This window comes from Podarcis raffonei, chromosome 6 (genome assembly GCF_027172205.1).
Source record: "Podarcis raffonei isolate rPodRaf1 chromosome 6, rPodRaf1.pri, whole genome shotgun sequence".
NCBI classification, from domain to species: domain Eukaryota; kingdom Metazoa; phylum Chordata; class Lepidosauria; order Squamata; family Lacertidae; genus Podarcis; species Podarcis raffonei.
The window spans coordinates 7,603,853-7,620,293 of NC_070607.1; the positions used below are offsets into that span (position 1 = coordinate 7,603,853).

General features: G+C 44.9%; 1 protein-coding gene across 5 annotated transcripts in view; it reads left to right on the forward strand.

Moving 5' to 3' along the window:
• The window catches only part of CACNA1E (calcium voltage-gated channel subunit alpha1 E), a 484,689-nt gene that overhangs the window by 344,982 nt on the left and 123,266 nt on the right, over nucleotides 1-16,441 (forward strand). For all 5 annotated transcript variants that reach the window (XM_053391318.1, XM_053391316.1, XM_053391315.1 and 2 more), the window contains exons 13-19: nucleotides 1,061-1,270; nucleotides 5,178-5,290; nucleotides 6,520-6,632; nucleotides 6,988-7,119; nucleotides 8,285-8,357; nucleotides 12,058-12,175; nucleotides 13,364-13,431. In XM_053391318.1, the coding sequence (XP_053247293.1) occupies nucleotides 1,061-1,270; nucleotides 5,178-5,290; nucleotides 6,520-6,632; nucleotides 6,988-7,119; nucleotides 8,285-8,357; nucleotides 12,058-12,175; nucleotides 13,364-13,431 (827 nt within the window). The remainder of the gene's footprint in view (nucleotides 1-1,060; nucleotides 1,271-5,177; nucleotides 5,291-6,519; nucleotides 6,633-6,987; nucleotides 7,120-8,284; nucleotides 8,358-12,057; nucleotides 12,176-13,363; nucleotides 13,432-16,441) is intronic.

The following is a 16,441-nucleotide window of genomic DNA, read 5'->3' on the forward strand; positions in this document are numbered from 1 at the left end:
CCTTGCAGTTTTTGCTGTCAGCTGATCATCTTGATCTGCTAAAAGAAAGGACACAATAGGGATGGTTGAGTCAGCCGACATGAACAATAGTAGAAGGGTAATAACCTCACTTGGGGACGCGGATGGTCGACAGTTCAAATCCCCGCGATGGGGTGAGCTCCTGTTGCTCGGCCCCTGATCCTGCCAACCTAGCAGTTTGAAAGCACATCAAAGTGCAAGTAGATAAATAGGTACCACTCTGGCGGGAAGGTAAACGACGTTTCCGTGCGCTGCTCTGGTTTGCCAGAAGCGGCTTAGTCATGCTGGCCACATGACCCGGAAGCTGTACGCTGGCTCCCTCGGCCAATAAAGCGAGATGAGCGCTGCAACCCCAGAGTTGGCCACGACTGGACCTAATGGTCAGGGGTCCCTTTACATTTTAATAACCTCACTCCTCAAATCTTTATAAAAAGTGCAAGTCACATCAGCCACTGACTCAGTACTGCCATCTCCACATGGACATAACCATTTTTTCTAGTGGAGGTTTTTGAAATTGACCCTCAACTACAGCCAAAGACAGTATATTCCATTTTCGAAAGTGAAAGCGCGCCTGTATTTTAGAAAGGTTAAATTTTGCAAATAGGGTGCCAAAGTGTCAAAATGACTAGGTGGAAAATAATCATACCATGGACAAAATTTCCTTAGCGTCGCCAAATTATTCTGTCGCTCGATATCGTATAGGTGCTGTCCTATTAAATTGTTTGCTTTACTGAAGCCCAGTGTCAATAACTGTTGTGGTGATGAACTGGAAAAGTAAAGCTTTCGGTTGACAATTTTAGTCCAATTTTAGACATCATGTATGATATCAGGTACAGGAACAGTGGGCACACTTTGCCCAAAAAGTCCTGGAGAGCCAACTGGCAGGCCTGAATAGGCCCAACCCTGGCCTACAGCTTCACAGTACTTCCTTGCATGCATAAAGCACTGAGACAGCAAGGAGTTTGTCTTTACTTTTGTGAAATGTCCTTGCACCATTTATCTCTGTTGACATCTCCTGTCTTTCTTTTCCATCCTGTTGCAGGCACCCCCCTCGCTCGGGCCAGCATCAAGAGCGCCAAACTGGATGGCGCCTCGTATTTCCGTCACAAGGAGCGCCTCCTGCGCATCTCTGTCCGCCACATGGTGAAATCCCAGGTGTTCTATTGGCTCGTCTTGAGCATCGTGGCCCTCAACACGGCCTGTGTGGCCATCGTCCATCACAGCCAACCTCCTTGGCTCACGCACCTCCTCTGTAAGTGACGGAGTTCTGTGTCATTGATGCCTCGCTAATGCAGCAGCAGCAGAAAGTGGAAGAACAAACCCTTCCCCAGAGCCAAATGCATGTGCAAGCAAGGGCATGTTTCTTCCAGAAAAATTCAGGCACAGGGCCAGTGTGATGTAGTGGTTAAGAGCGGTAGACTCGTAATCTGGTGAACTGGGTTCGCTTCCCCGCTCCTCCACATGCAGCTGCTGGGTGACCTTGGGCTAGTCACACTTCTCTGAAATCTCTCAGCCCCACTCACCTCACAGGGTGTTTGTTGTGGGGGAAGAAGGGAAAGGAGATTGTTAGCCACTTTGAGACTCCTTAGGGTAGTGATAAAACAGGATATCAAATCCAAACTCCTCCTCCTCCTCCTCCTCCTCCTCCTCCTCCTCCTCCTCCTCCTCTTCTTCTTCTTCTTCTTCTTCTTCTTCTTCTTCTTCTTCTTCTTCTTCTTCCCTTCTTGGTTCTATCTCTTCAAGAAACTGGCGGCTCCCAACCAGTCTTTGCAGCTTGTGGTGCCTGATCCTGTTCCAACACAGGTTTCATTCAGAAATATACCCCAGTGAAGTTGAGTTGTTCAAATAAAATGGCACAAGGCAGGATGAAAGTCTCCTTTCTAGCCGCACTTTTAATAGTTAGCATGCACCGCAGCGGTGAGTGTCAAAGAGCACTGGCTGCTTTCAGAGATTTTTTGGACATGATGCAAATGTATTCACATTGTTGTCCGGCACGTTCATTCCTTTAGCTGCTCCTTCTGTGCACCATGTTTTCTTCTTTCCCCTCATTGCCCTCAACCACATTTACGCTCGCTGCTATTAATCTGAGTGGCTTTGTGGATGATGTCACGATGCTTCTGCTGGTGTGGTGGACGCATCATGGATGTCTTAAAACCAAAACATGTGGGCCAGCATGGTGCCCAGAGGAAGCAGCAACCAGGAGAATGAAGGGAGGCTGAAAAGCACTGAGACAATGTGAATGCTTGGCAAAGTTAATTTGTTTTCTTCTTTTGGTTAGTTTGGCAGCACAGAATGCGATCCTTTCCGAGCTAGTATTCGAAACCGGCGAATATTCAGCACAAATCTGCTCACTAATGAAAGAGTATTAGACTCTTTAATTTTCTGAGAATCCTCTGCAAAAATAATCTCTCAAAGGACCTGTTGATGGCATTCTACCATTGTACTGTTGAGAGTGTATTAACTTATGGTCTGTGTGTGTGGTTTGGGAGCTGCACGGGGAAAAACAATGCTGTCCAGGGTTGTAAAGACTGCAGAGAGAATAATTGGGTGCACTCTTCCCACCTTGGATCAAATCTATGCTTCCAGGTGCCATAAGAAAGCTGCAGAGATAGTGCAGGATAGTGCACACCCCGGAAATGATCTCTTTCAGCTTCTGCCTTCTGGAAGAAGGTACAGGGTTATAAAGACTAGGACTAGCCGCCTGAGAAACAGTTTCTATCCAAATGCGGTTTTGGTTTTAAACGCAGTGTAAGGTAGTCTCTGTGGGAGTATATTGTATTTAATTATGGGGTATCAGAGTTTTTAGGGGGTTAACCAGGCTGGGATAGCAGGCTTGTTGATTTTTGAATGTCTGATGTAGTGTGTTTTTTCAATTTTGTTGTTCTGTATGGGACAATGACAATAGAGATTATCGTATTGACTTGAGCCCTATGCACACAATATATTTTATGCAGGTCAGCAGCCACTCCACTGTGCCTCTCACTTGCAAGATCTTCTCTGTGGTGTTCCAGTTTTGCCCACATTAGACAGAAATAGGTGTGCCATTGTTGTTTTATTTATAATTGTTCCCATGCACAAAGGGCAGCAGTGACAGTACGCAGAAACAAAAATCTCAAAGTCTACAAATGAAATACAAAATATAATAGGTAAAAGGTAAAGGACCCATGGACGGTTAAGTCCAATCAAAGGTGACTATGGGGTAGTGGCGCTCAACTTGCTTTCAGGCCAAGGGAGCCAGTGTTTGTCCACAGACAGCTTTCCAGGTCATGTGGCCAGCATGGCTAAACCGCTTCTGGCACAATGGAGCACTGTGACAGAAACCAGAGCGCATGGAAATGCCATTTACCTTCCCACTGCAGTGGTACCTATTTATCTACTTTCACTGGCGTGCTTTTGAAGTGCTAGGTTGGCAGGAGCTGGGACAGAGCAACGGGAGCTCACCCTGTTGCAGGGATTTGAACCGCCGACCTTCCGATTAGCAAGCCCAAGAGGTTCAGTGGTTAGACCACAGTGCCACCCACTCCTACAAAATACAGTATATGACCACAGAACTGTTATGGAGGGGGTTCAAATGATACAGCATCTCTCACATAAATATCTTGTCTAAATCTTACTTTATGGTTCTAAGTGTACTCTAATCAATTGTCTAAGACATCACCCTGACATACACTTCTTGCCACTTCTGGAAATGCCCCCTATTCTCTATTATCCATTGTGCATCAAATAAAGTCCCACCATACAGCACTAAAATCCTGTGGGTGTGCTTTTCATTGTACCAAACCTGAGTATAAAGTGTTTTCTCTCTCTCTGATATTGCTATACGCCATGTGTTTCCACGCCAAATCTTCAAAGACACATTATCCAGGTTTTTCCATTGTCGTGCTATTGTTTTTCTGGCTGCCAACAAAAAAAGCTTCTTCAGAATCTTATGTTCTTATTAGATCCTATAAATATTGATAAGATTTCCAGACAAGATTCTGTGCGTATGTTGGTGCAAAGAACAAAACATATTTTATAAGGGAAAGGTAGTAAAAATGTTATCTGCTGCCTGAGCGTATCCTGAATCTATATCTTCTCCCAGTCTGGCTGATGGTACGAAATTGGCTATTAATTTCATCACATTTATTTAAACCCTTCCACAGTGAAGCCTGAAACGACAGTAAACTTTCTTCTGTGGTATTATGTAGATGAATGTTTGAAGCTTTTATGTTGTTTTAGTTTTATATCAGTTTCAATTTTAGTGTTATATTTTTGTGTTGTTTGGGGTTTACTTTTCATTTTTTAAAACCCCCAGCAACTGCTAAGCACAATATTGCTGGCCACCATTTTTTAAAAAGCTTATTCTGGGGGGGAGTTGTTGGTTCTGAGCCCAGAAGAAAGGACCATTAGTGGTGTGACAACTGTCAGTCTCCCCTAGGCACAAGCACTTCAGCAACCTCTTTAATTGCTACAGGTTTGGCTGGGCTGACCACAACATTGTTTAGAGAGCCCTCACAAAAAGCTGCTGTTGTATAAAATAGCAGGCTGAAGAAACAGCAGAACTGACAAGGAGTTTTCCTGGGGAACTGAAGTCCCCAGACTTTGCTTCCAGCTTTTCGACCAATATTATTATTATTCACACCATCAAACTAATCTCTTGAAGAAAGGTCAGGCTAAGGATGGGCCAACCTCAACCTCATGTGGTCTATTTTTATTTTATTTTATGGAGCCTGTGTGGTTTCACCAATGCATTTTAACTGTGGTAAAGAGCTCTCCGCAGAAGGTGTGATCTGTGTTCAGTGATCCTGAATGTGCACCATGGTTAGGAAGGAACGTAAGAAGCATCTGGTTGGGTCAAAGGTCCAACATTCTTCTCAAGACTTCCCCAGCAGGTACCAGGTGGTCAACTAGAAATTGGTCCGTTGTCTTTCTGCCCCATGCAGGGAAGTTGCCTATTTCTATTCTCACCACCACATTTTCCTTAGAAGCTGCAGCTACAAAGATGGCAACCAAGCCCTGCTCCTGTGGCCTGGTTCATGTTGTGTGCCGGCATGGGGAGAAATTTCTCAGCATGAACCAGCTCTGGGTGGGTTCATCATGCAGTGCTGTGAAGTTTTGTTGCAATAGTGGATGGAGAGAAGCAGAGATCGAATGAACAGACCTGAATTTCTTTCTTTCAGACTATGCAGAGTTTATATTTCTGGGCCTCTTCCTCCTAGAGATGTCCTTGAAGATGTACGGGATGGGGCCCCGACTTTATTTCCATTCTTCTTTCAACTGCTTTGACTGTGGGGTAAGCACTGCGTAGATAAGAAGCAGAACACAACAAGTGCGAATGGCAGAGCGGGGTAGAAGATTCTCTGGGGAACTGCGCTGATGTGTAGAAGATCCTGGAAGGGGAGAGGGGGTGGAAACGTGGTGTTATTGTAACACCTCCAAGAGCCAAATTACCAGGAATTGGCGGAGAAATTACAGTCATTTGAATGAAACAGATTGTTCATTCATATATTCACTTCATGGAGTCCACAAACATGGCATAAGGAGGGCCTTTCTTCCAGCTCATTTTTTTTAAAAAAAAAATTATTAAACAATTTCAACATAACAATTTATCAATCCAAAAATTCGATTTCATTATTTCCCCCCTTTCCCCCCTCCCTTCCCATCCCTCCCCCCTCTCTCCCCCCCCCCGGACTTTCCTCAGTTCACCTCTCTGGTTTCTTTGCACATATTGTTCTCTGCATATTATAAAATTGTACATATCCTTGCCTTGTCCATCATATATTCAACTAATAAATTTGTGGGTGTTTATTCAAAACCTGCCAAGGAGTCCAAGTCATTTGGTTGTCTTTTTAAGTAGTTTGTAAAAAGTTCCCATTCTTCCTTAAAGCCACGATTGTCCTTGTCACACAGTTTATATATCAACTTGGCCAATTCCGCATAGCTCATCAATTTTTCTTGCCACTGTTCTTTCGTTGGGATTTCCTCGTTCTTCCAGCCTTGTGCTAACAAGATTCTTGCCGCTGTTGTAGCATACATAAATAGATTTTTTATTTTTCTTGGCAGGTCTTGTCCTACAATCTCTAACAAAAATGCTTCTGGTTTTTTTTGCAAATGTCATTTTAAACATTTTTTTCAATTCGTTATATATCATTTCCCAATATTTTTTTACTTCTCTACATTCCCACCACATATGATAAAAAGTACCTTCTTTTTCTTTACATTTCCAGCAAATATTTGACCTGGTTTTGTACATTTTTGCTATTTGTACCATCTGTACATCATCTTCATGTGATTTTCTTTCAAAAGAGAATAATCTGTAAATTTCAGATTTACTCCCCACAATTTTTCCCAGTCCAGCTCACTTTTTTAAGTCTCTTGTCAGGGAGACTTTGCCCTTCTGGGATCGCTGAGAGAGGATAGCTGAGAAGGTGGTTGAGATGTTGGGTGGATTTGCTCATTTACGTCTTTCCATTCATAGGTGATTCAATTGCTTGTTTCTTCTGTATGTGTTTGATGACTCAGGTCACAGTGGGGAGCATCTTTGAAGTGGTTTGGACGATCTTCAGACCTGGAACCTCTTTTGGGATTAGCGTCTTACGAGCCCTGCGACTTCTAAGGATATTTAAAATCACAAAGTGAGTCAAACAAACGAGCTTGTCCCTGTTTTTTCTAAAATGTCCCCTGAGCAAATGTTACCCCCACTTTTCCTTGTGTCACCCTGTTGTTCCTCCTTGTTCCATCGACAACCCAGTTTCCCCGTCCCATTTGTAACCTGTACTATTGATAGCATTTAATTCACCTGGCTAAGTAGCTAAACAAAGCTAAATAAAGATAAAAAAATTGGACAACACTGATCAAATAATGGAAACTCCCCTTCTGCCCCCGACACACAGGCATGCACACACCTGCTGGCTAACAAAAGCCAGCCCAAGTTGAAAGAGCATTGCAATGCTTTAGGAAGCATGCTACAGTAACATCTGGATTTTCCAGGTATTGGGCTTCCTTGAGGAATTTGGTGGTCTCACTGATGAGTTCTATGAAGTCTATTATCAGCCTCCTCTTCCTCCTTTTCCTCTTCATTGTAGTCTTTGCCCTGCTTGGGATGCAGCTCTTTGGTGGCAGGTAAGTAATAATAATAATAATAATAATAATTTATTATTTATACCCCGCCCATCTGGCTGGGCCTCCCCAGCCACTCTGGGCGGCTTCCATAAAAACCAAAAATACAGTAAATGGCCAGGCCATGTTTGCTTGTTTTTGAAATGCCGACCAGTATATCAGAATATTTCATAAAGCTGCCTCACTAGCTTTCACCAGACTGTTTATCCATAAAGCTACTTGCTTCTCCTCAAGCACCCTAAGACAATTGCTTGCTTTATTCCTCCAACTTATAGTGGCCTATTTGTACTCAGTGCTTTTTTGTGAATCTAAGTTTGGCCTCATTGAGGGGTGGTATTTCAATATGAGTAGGAAAACGAGAGTACCCCTAAACATTTTTTTAAAGAACAAACAAACAAACAAACAGAACTGTTTGTACTGATTTCTGGCGAGAATTACATGCCTTGGTTGCATGCGTTCTCCGTGTCTGTAGGTTTTTGCTGCACAGGCATTGAATTAACTCATCGCTGCAGAATTTGGCGTTCCTAAGAAATGTTCCACCTCACTGTTGAAGGGTTTATTGCCTTCACTCCTGTAGAGAAAGACTTAAAAATGTGTAGGCATAGGCAAACTCGGCCCTCCAGATGTTTTGGGATTACAATTCCCATCATCCCTGACCACTGGTCCTGTTAGCTAGGGATCATGGGAGTTGTAGTCCCAAAACACCTGGAGGGCCGAGTTTGCCTATGCCTGATCCCAGGAAAGCAGTGCTAGATCTGGACAGTGCTATCAGGGACCAGGAGGTGGAACTGAGGGTCTTACACAGATCCCTACTGTTCTCTATCGCTCCTGTTGCTGAATCTTGTTCATCTTTTCTACTATTTGCTCTTAACTTTCCCTCCATTTTCTTCTGCCACCTCGTACCACGTGCAAAAAATACATAGAGAATTATATCGAATCTTGAATCTTGGTTGCAGAATAGAGTATACAAAGTAGATAAACATGTGTAGGAGAGTGGGATGCAGAAATACACACCACTTTCATCATATCTATGTGGAAATTACCAAAATGACAGTAGCAGGAGACGAGATAGAGGGGAGGACAAGGAGGCTGGGTAAATTAATCTGCTGGTGGGCCAGAAGAAGAAGCTTGTTATAGCTTGTTTTTTTGTTTTTTTACTTCTTTACAGATTTAATTTTATGGATGGGACTCCTTCTGCAAACTTTGACACCTTCCCTGCAGCCATCATGACAGTTTTCCAGGTATAACTCTGGGGGCGAGGAGCCTGCAGCTGAAGAAATGAGCTCAGATGCCTGTGTCCTTTAGTAATGCTTCTTGTTTAAGTAGTCGGCTGTGATTCAGGGCAGGTGATAGGAGAGACACGAGGCTGCCTCTGAAAATGGTAATCAAGTTCTCCTCAGCAATGTGTAGTGCAGCTTATTGTGGGGAAATGATGTCCCTGTCTAAATATAAAATTCCATGTTTGCTATGTGAGCAAAGGGTTAAGACGCATGGAGTTTCCTGTAATTTCCTAGAGGGCACTTTTGTGAGGCCACATCCTCTGCTTGCCCAGGAAGGATGGAACATAATCCTTATTAATTCCTCCCACCTGAAAAACACTCTCTTTCTCATCACGCAGCCTTAGGGGTAGGATGCACTGTCTGTGCTCTTCCAAGCACAGGTGCCATCTTTGATCTGAACCATGTGTTTTGTAATCTAGAAGTACAGTGGTACCTCAGGTTACATACACTTCAGGTTACATACTCTTCAGGTTACAGACTCCGCTAACCCAGAAATAGTGCTTCAGGTTAAGAACTTTGCTTCAGGATGAGAACAGAAATCGTGCTCCGGCGGCGCAGCGTCAGCAGGAGGCCCCATTAGCTAAAGTGGTGCTTCAGGTTAAGAACAGTTTCAGGTTAAGAACGGACCTCCAGAACGAATTAAGTACTTAACCTGAAGTACCACTGTATATTTTGCCTGACTTGTTTCACTGCCGTTTTAAGTTGAGGCTGCAGCTTTATGTAAGCAAACAATATTTTTATGTCCTTGCATTAAGGACTTTGATGTTGTTATTTATGCAGAGGGATAAATAAATGGGAAGGTTCTATCTGCCAGAGGCAACCTGGATAATTACAGAAAGCTACAGAAAGTTTTCTCCCAAGTTTCCATGTTAATGTTGCAAAGGATGGTATATTTTTAACTCTGCCAAACTAGATGCTAATTTTACTCAAGTGTGTAAGTGGAAGGAAAATTGATAAATAATATATACCATCCTGCCTCTCAAAGCCATCCCAACACTTAGATCATGTCCTAACATCATTAAATGATGCATTTCCCAGTCCCTACAAGGCAACCACATAGGGACGCGGGTGGCGTCGTGGGTTAAACCACAGAGCCTAGGACTTGCCGATCAGAAGGTCGGCGGTTCGAATCCCCGCGACGGGGTGAGCTCCCGTTGCTTGGTCCCAGCTCCTGCCAACCTAGCAGTTTGAAAGCACATCAGAGTACAAGTAGATAAATAGGTACCGCTCCGGCGGGAAGGTAAACGGCGTTTCTGTGCGCTGCTCTGGTTCGCCAGAAGCGGCTTAGTCATTCTGGCCACATGACCCGGAAGCTGTACGCCGGCTCCCTCGGCCAATAAAGCGAAATGAGCGCCGCAACCCCAGCGTCGGTCACGACTGGACCTAACGGTCAGGGGTCCCTTTACCTTTACGAGGCAACCACAGACAGAGAAATTGTACTACATATTGAAGAGTAACGTGTAAATATCATGTGCACTTTGTGTGGAGAAGGCTGTCTTGCAACCAATCTGGTGGCCCTCACTCATCACTCATCTGTAGAGGTGTGTTGTTCTGTAACAACCCTAAGTGGATGTTTTACACATCCTTGGTCAACACAGGTCAAGAGCAACCCCCGAAAGAACAAAAACTTACTGATGCGTGAGGAGCTCTTTTGAAGCAACCCTGCATACTTAACTTGTGTGAAAAAAGGTAAAGGTAAAGGACCCCTGACAGTTAAGTCCAGTCACAGGCGACTCTGGGGTTGCGGCGCTCATCTCGCTTTACAGGCCGAGGGAGCCGGTGTTTGTTGACTAAAGCTGCTTCTGGCAAAACCAGAGCAGCGCATGGAAACGCCGTTTACCTTCCCGCTGGAACAGTACCTATTTATCTACTTGCACCTTTTGGCGTGCTTTCGAACTGCTAAGTTGGCAGAAGCTGGGACCGAGCAATGGGAGCTCACCCCATTGCGGTGATTCGAACCACCGACCTTCTGATCAGCAAGCCCAAGAGGCTCAGTGGTTTAGACCACAGCGCCACCCGTGTGTGTAGCAGCCCTCAAATCTGTCCTGAAATCTTCATATATGGTATGGTTAATGCTACTTCAACCACCTCCGGACCAGAGTAGCCACTCACAATTTTTTGTCATTTCAGAGTACCTCTTTTAAAATAGCTTTCTTTCACTGCTCTGATCCTGTCACCCATTGACTTCAGTTTCTGCAGTGGCTCCCTTTTGCTTTGACATTCTCCTTTTCTTTATAATAAAGCTCTCCATGCCCCATTCACTCACCATAATCCCATTATTCTATCTTCCCCTAATTCTGTGCTCCATAGAAACTCAGCTGCCCTCTGTTCCTTTCCTTGCTCTTTCTTCTGAATCTCCCACAACACTTACACACCTGGCTGCAACAGCCTAGTCCTCTCTGTTGAGAGGGACGTGTCCTCTCTTTCCCTTTAAATGAATCCTTTCTCAAAAATAACTCTTTGAGCCAAAGCTTTCAAGGAACACCACCTTGACATTGCAAAGACTCCTAATGAGAGCAAACTCTTCGCTGCCTCTTCCTCAGAGCCAAGGTACACAGGCAACAGAGGGCCCACAAACCCTCTGGACCATATTTTGAAGGTGTACAGGAGGAGAGGAGAGGGGGCTGTTCAGTTGCACAAGTTGAAGTCTGCTGCATGAGCAGAACAGTAGCACTGGATATAAACAGGGGTGGACTTTGGTAATCTTCGGTGGTATGGCGCCCTGAGCAAGGCCAAATTTGGTGCCCCCAAACAGATCTTCTCAATGATGGATCTTCTCAATTTTGTGTCCCCTTGGCCCAGCACCCTGTGCGGGGGAACCACCTACTGGCATGTACTAGAAACTGTGTTTGTACTTTTTCTTTTTTATTTGGGAGGACCAGTCGGAAATTAAGAGTTTCCCCCATCTGCGGCCTGAAGTTGTTCAGTGCAGCTGATTCTGTAGTTTTAGCTCCCAGTATTCTTTTATTATGTCTATGTGTGGCGCTGTGGGTTAAACCACAGAGCCTAGGACTTGCCGATCAGAAGGTCGGTGGTTCGAATCCCCACGAAGGGGTGAGCTCCCATTGCTCGGTCCCTGCTCCTGCCAACCTAGCAGTTCGAGAACACGTCAAAGTGCAAGTAGATAAATAGGTACCGCTCCGGCAGGAAGGTAAACGGTGTTTCCGTGCACTGCTGTGGTTCGCCAGAAGCGGCTTAGTCATGTTGGCCACATGACCCGGAAGCTGTACGCTGGCTCTCTCAGCTAATAAAGCGAGATGAGCGCCGCAACCCCAGAGTTGGTCACGACTGGACCTAATGGTCAGGGGTCCCTTTACTTTACTTTTTATTCTTTTATTGGGCTTTTCTTTGCCCCCACTTCCAACCCGTCTTTTCTAAATTAGGCAGTAAGACAGTAAGGTCTCTGAGGAAGGACTGTACCCCTTTTGTACAGTTCTGACTATTCTTTTGCCTTATTGTTATATAAGAAAGGCAGAATTTGAGGCCAAGGAAAAATGGATGGTTGGTTAGAAGAAGGAAGGAAAAGGTGCCTTCCTTCTTTATTTCATTCCTTCCTTTTTTCCCCTTTGTTTCAGTGACTTAGTAGGCTCTCCATAACTGAAACATCCTCTTCTGGAGTGTAAAATAAGGACGTTGTTATAAGAGCTGTTTGTTTGTTTAGATTTTGACAGGGGAAGACTGGAATGAAGTGATGTACAATGGAATTCGCTCCCAAGGTGGCGTCAGCTCAGGAATGTGGTCATCCATCTACTTCATCATCCTCACACTTTTTGGAAACTGTATCCTTCCTATTGCTCTGCCATGATGGTGGTTCTGAAGTGATATTTTGTAAATTTCAGCACCATGGAGAGAAGTAGTCTGAGAGCACTTCTGTCAATGTTGCTGCATTTTCTTGTATTTTTAGAGTCAAAGAGGAACTGCATTACCAATATCTACACCAGGGGTCAGAAACCTTATTCAGAAGGGGGCCGGTCCACCCTCCCTCAGACCATGTGGGGGGCCGGACTATATTTGGGGGGGGGGGGAATGATGAATGAATTCCTATGCCCCGCAAATAACCCGGAGATGCATTTTAAATAAAAGGACATATTCTACTCATGTAAAAACATGCTGATTCCTGGACCGTCTGCAGGCCGGATCGAGAAGGCGATCGGGCCGGATCCAGCCCCTGGGCCTTAGATTCCCTACCCATGTTCTACACCATGGTTTGTTTGTACCAAAGTGTTGCCATGGTAGGCTGCAAAACAGGAGGGGATGGGAGGAAGAGTTGCAATTTCTCCCCAGGCAATTTTTCTAATCCATTTTTTTTATCTCCCACTAGGAGAAAAAAAATTCCTTTGTAAAAGTAGCAGGAGAGGCACAATTTAAAAAATAAGAATACTTGGAGGGGGAAGGTTATGTATTCCCCACCCTCCTCCATCTCCCTTGATCCAGAAGTTGAATTTCAGTTTTTAAAAGCTCTGTGGCGACTGATAATGCATCTCCTGGCATCTTGTCTAGTTTGAATTTTATCTTGACTTGCTGCTTGGCCCAAATGACTGTCCTTTTAGTCCTAAGCAGCCCATCCCCTTCGCTCTGCCATATTCCTGAGTCTAGGCACCAGGAGACACTTGTAGAAGTGGTCCTGTGTTTGAAATCATAGCCCTTGGGTAGGTGAGGCGGTTATCGTTTTTCTGTGGTTGGCAGGATCCCATGCCAAACTGACGATATTTGAAGGAAAGATATAAAAGGAAGATCGCATGGGATATAACCACACCATTTTGCTAAGTTTCTAGATTGGTATAGTGAAGACACAGAAAACTCCCCTATGATCATGTGAGAGTCCATCTTTCAACCCGTCCTGGTGCAGTATAGGCCCCTAATTAGCGGGGCGGGTGCCATTATCCTCTTCCACAAGGCAGGAATGTCTGCATGATGTCCATCCAGCTGGTCTAATCGGATGCTTCATTCACCCTCAACTCTTTTAGATACCCTGCTTAATGTTTTCTTGGCCATTGCTGTGGATAACCTAGCTAATGCGCAGGAGCTGACAAAGGTAAATCTAGACTTCTTTGGAAAAAGCCACTTTAGCTCCATCCAGACTGTAATATGTTCTTAGTGACGCGGATATAATTTTGATGGGACGCGATTTGAGCCCCTGCTCACCAGAGCAAAACCACAGAAGATACTGAGTGGCAAGTCCTCACTCTGGAATATGCAAGATTGTTTTTAAAAATACAGACCATTGGTCCATCTAGCCCAGCGTTGCCTATATTGACTGGCAGCGAGTATTAAAAATGATAATAGATTACCACGGAAAACAACCCAATTAAAAAAGAGAATAAAGATTTAAAAGAGAATAAAGCAGCAAAGATCCCTGTAAACAACACAGTGCAAACAAGCAGTTAAAAGCATCCCTAAAGTTCCAAGGGAGAGGTGCCCCCACAAAGGAGGCCCTGTTCCTAGTTTTTTCTCACTGCCTTGAATTCCCAGTACCTATTATTTTCCCTCACTGATTAAATTTCTGTGAGATGTGACTGGCCAATCCTTTCTGCATCCACGGCAAAAGCAACTGATCTGCCTGGCTGAGTTTTGTTTTTGATCTCTCAACCTTTCCCTGTGACAGTAGGGCTTGTGGGGCTTGTGCAGGAGAATTTGCCAAGGGATCTTTTCCTTTCAGGGCCAAACCGGGCACAACACCATTCATGAAATGACCATTTCTGCAAATGGCTTCTTAAAAGTAAATTGCTGGGGTGGGGCCCCAAGCCAGATGGTGTTCCTCCCTAGTGTGGAGGATGAGAGGCTACTGTGGTCCTGAGGACCTCACCAAAGTCTGGAGCCAGTGTGATGTAGTGGTTAAGAGCGGTAGACTCGTAATCTGGTGAACTAGGTTTGCTTCCCGACTCCTCCACATGCAGCTGCTGGGTGACCTTGGGCTAGTCACACTTCTCTGAAGTCTCTCAGCCTCACTCACCACACAGAGTGTTTGTTGTGGGGAAGGAAGGGAAAGGAGATTGTTAGCCACTTTGAGACTCCTTAGGGGAGTGATAAAGCGGGATATCAAATCCAAACTCTTCTTCTTCTTCTGATCTGGATTTTTCCACACTTTTTTAAACTTTTTTAAAAGCCTTTCACACAATTGCTAATTGCATGTATGGCATTGCATCTACTTTGGCCCTCGGATTACCTGTTTGGAGGCAACGGTCATTCCGTTTATTACAAAGGTCAGGGTTTATTACAGTCAGTGCTCTGAAAGCACCGTGCCCCAAATGTTATTTGTTTTCCTCCAAATCCTCTGGTATCTGACAGTGGAACAGTTATCATTAACTAACAATTATGAGTTGGGGCCATGCCAAGGAAGGCATCACTGGGAATTGGTGTGTGACGGTGTTCCAGGAAACCACACGGGTTACAGTGAGCTAGCTAAGCAACTGGGCCGGTTGCCGCTCTCAGAGTGGGAATGGAATGATCCCGTTCCATATCTCCCATTTCCAGCACAGATTCATCAACTTGTACTTCCTGGACTCCAAGCAAGACTCTCCAGTGCAAATGTATCTCTGACATGGCTAATGTGGGTGTAATAGAGCGTAGTAATCGATGGCATTGTCTAATTTAACTCTGAAGCAGACAAATACGCATCTCCCCAGCAGGAGAGAGAGAGGGCCCCCCACAGTATTTTGTGCCCATATAATTAATAAAAATGACACCTAGAAGGAAGTGGAAGCAGAATGGTGGCGGTAACTTGCCTAATTCAGAAGTAAGCTGTAAATATACCAGCTGTGGAGAGGGCAATGTCGTGCCCTCCTTCTGCATTGCTCCAAGAATCATCTTGAGGTGTGTGACTCAGTTCTAGCTGACCTACAGAAACAAGCACTGCTGAGGCAAAGCAGGGCAGATTTGGTAAGGCTTGGTAGGACCTCAGCTCCTCTAGTGAAGTCAAGGAAAGGAGGCAGTGCAGAGGACAGGCTGGTTGGCTAGGTTATCTCCCCACCCAGTGATGAGCAGGGCTCCTCTGGTCAGATGGGAAGACAGAGAAGAAGGTCTCCGTCTGGTGATGGAAGCCAGAAGCAGCTGCCCTAAGCTCTGAGGCGTCCGAGACCCCAAGACTGTGACCCTCAGAGGTGTTTGGAAGAAGAGTGGGGTGTAAGTGTGATAAACGATAATAACAACTTCAGAGGTGAAAGTAAATGCAACCTCCTTTCCAGGCCAAAGGACAGTGCCCACTCACCCACCCTGTTCCCAGGGAGCAATGCAACTTACAAGGAGCTCCCTGTTCAGATAATTTTTGCTATATGTTTATCCATGAGTGAGCAGTCCTATTTAGGGCTTGTTGCATGACCGCCTGCTCCGCCTGCTCCGGCTGCTCAGGCAACAAGCAGAAAACGAAAGGAACAGACGACATAAACATCCTGTGAGACAGGAAATACGCAGGCTGTGACACAAACATCCTGCTCCCTTTTAAGGTGGAACAGAAATATCCTAACACACTCTGCTCACCCCGAAAAGCAGGAGGGGCTAGAAAAGGTGCCCTAAACAGAGTCTGTCTCCCTTTCCCCTCTAACTGTATTACCATGCCCAGTGGCGTCAACACCCAGCGGTTGTAAAAGACAATTGACATTTGGAATATGGAATATACGGACTTTGTGGGATAATACAGATAATGAGGGTCCTGAACGCAGAACTGCCATCATTGCAAGAGAGCTGTGTGCTGAAAATGCTTTTCAGAGCTTAAGAACGGCCCTGCTGGGACAGACCAAAGATCCATCTAGCTCAGCCACTGGTTTCCAACAATGCCCATCCAGTTACTTCTGGGAAGCCCAGGACGGGGCATGAAGGCAACAGCTCCTTCATGCTGTTATACTCACCCATACATGCAATTATCTAGTGATAAGGAACTTTCAGGCCACAAACAGGGAAATATTGTATGTCTATCATTGCAAAAATCCAGTTGAGAGGCTTATTCTCCCTGAATTTGTCTAATCCGCTTTTAACTCCCCCTAATCCTCTAGTGGTCATCGCCGTATCTTGTAGCAGCAAATTCCATAAATCAATTAGGAAGTGTGTGA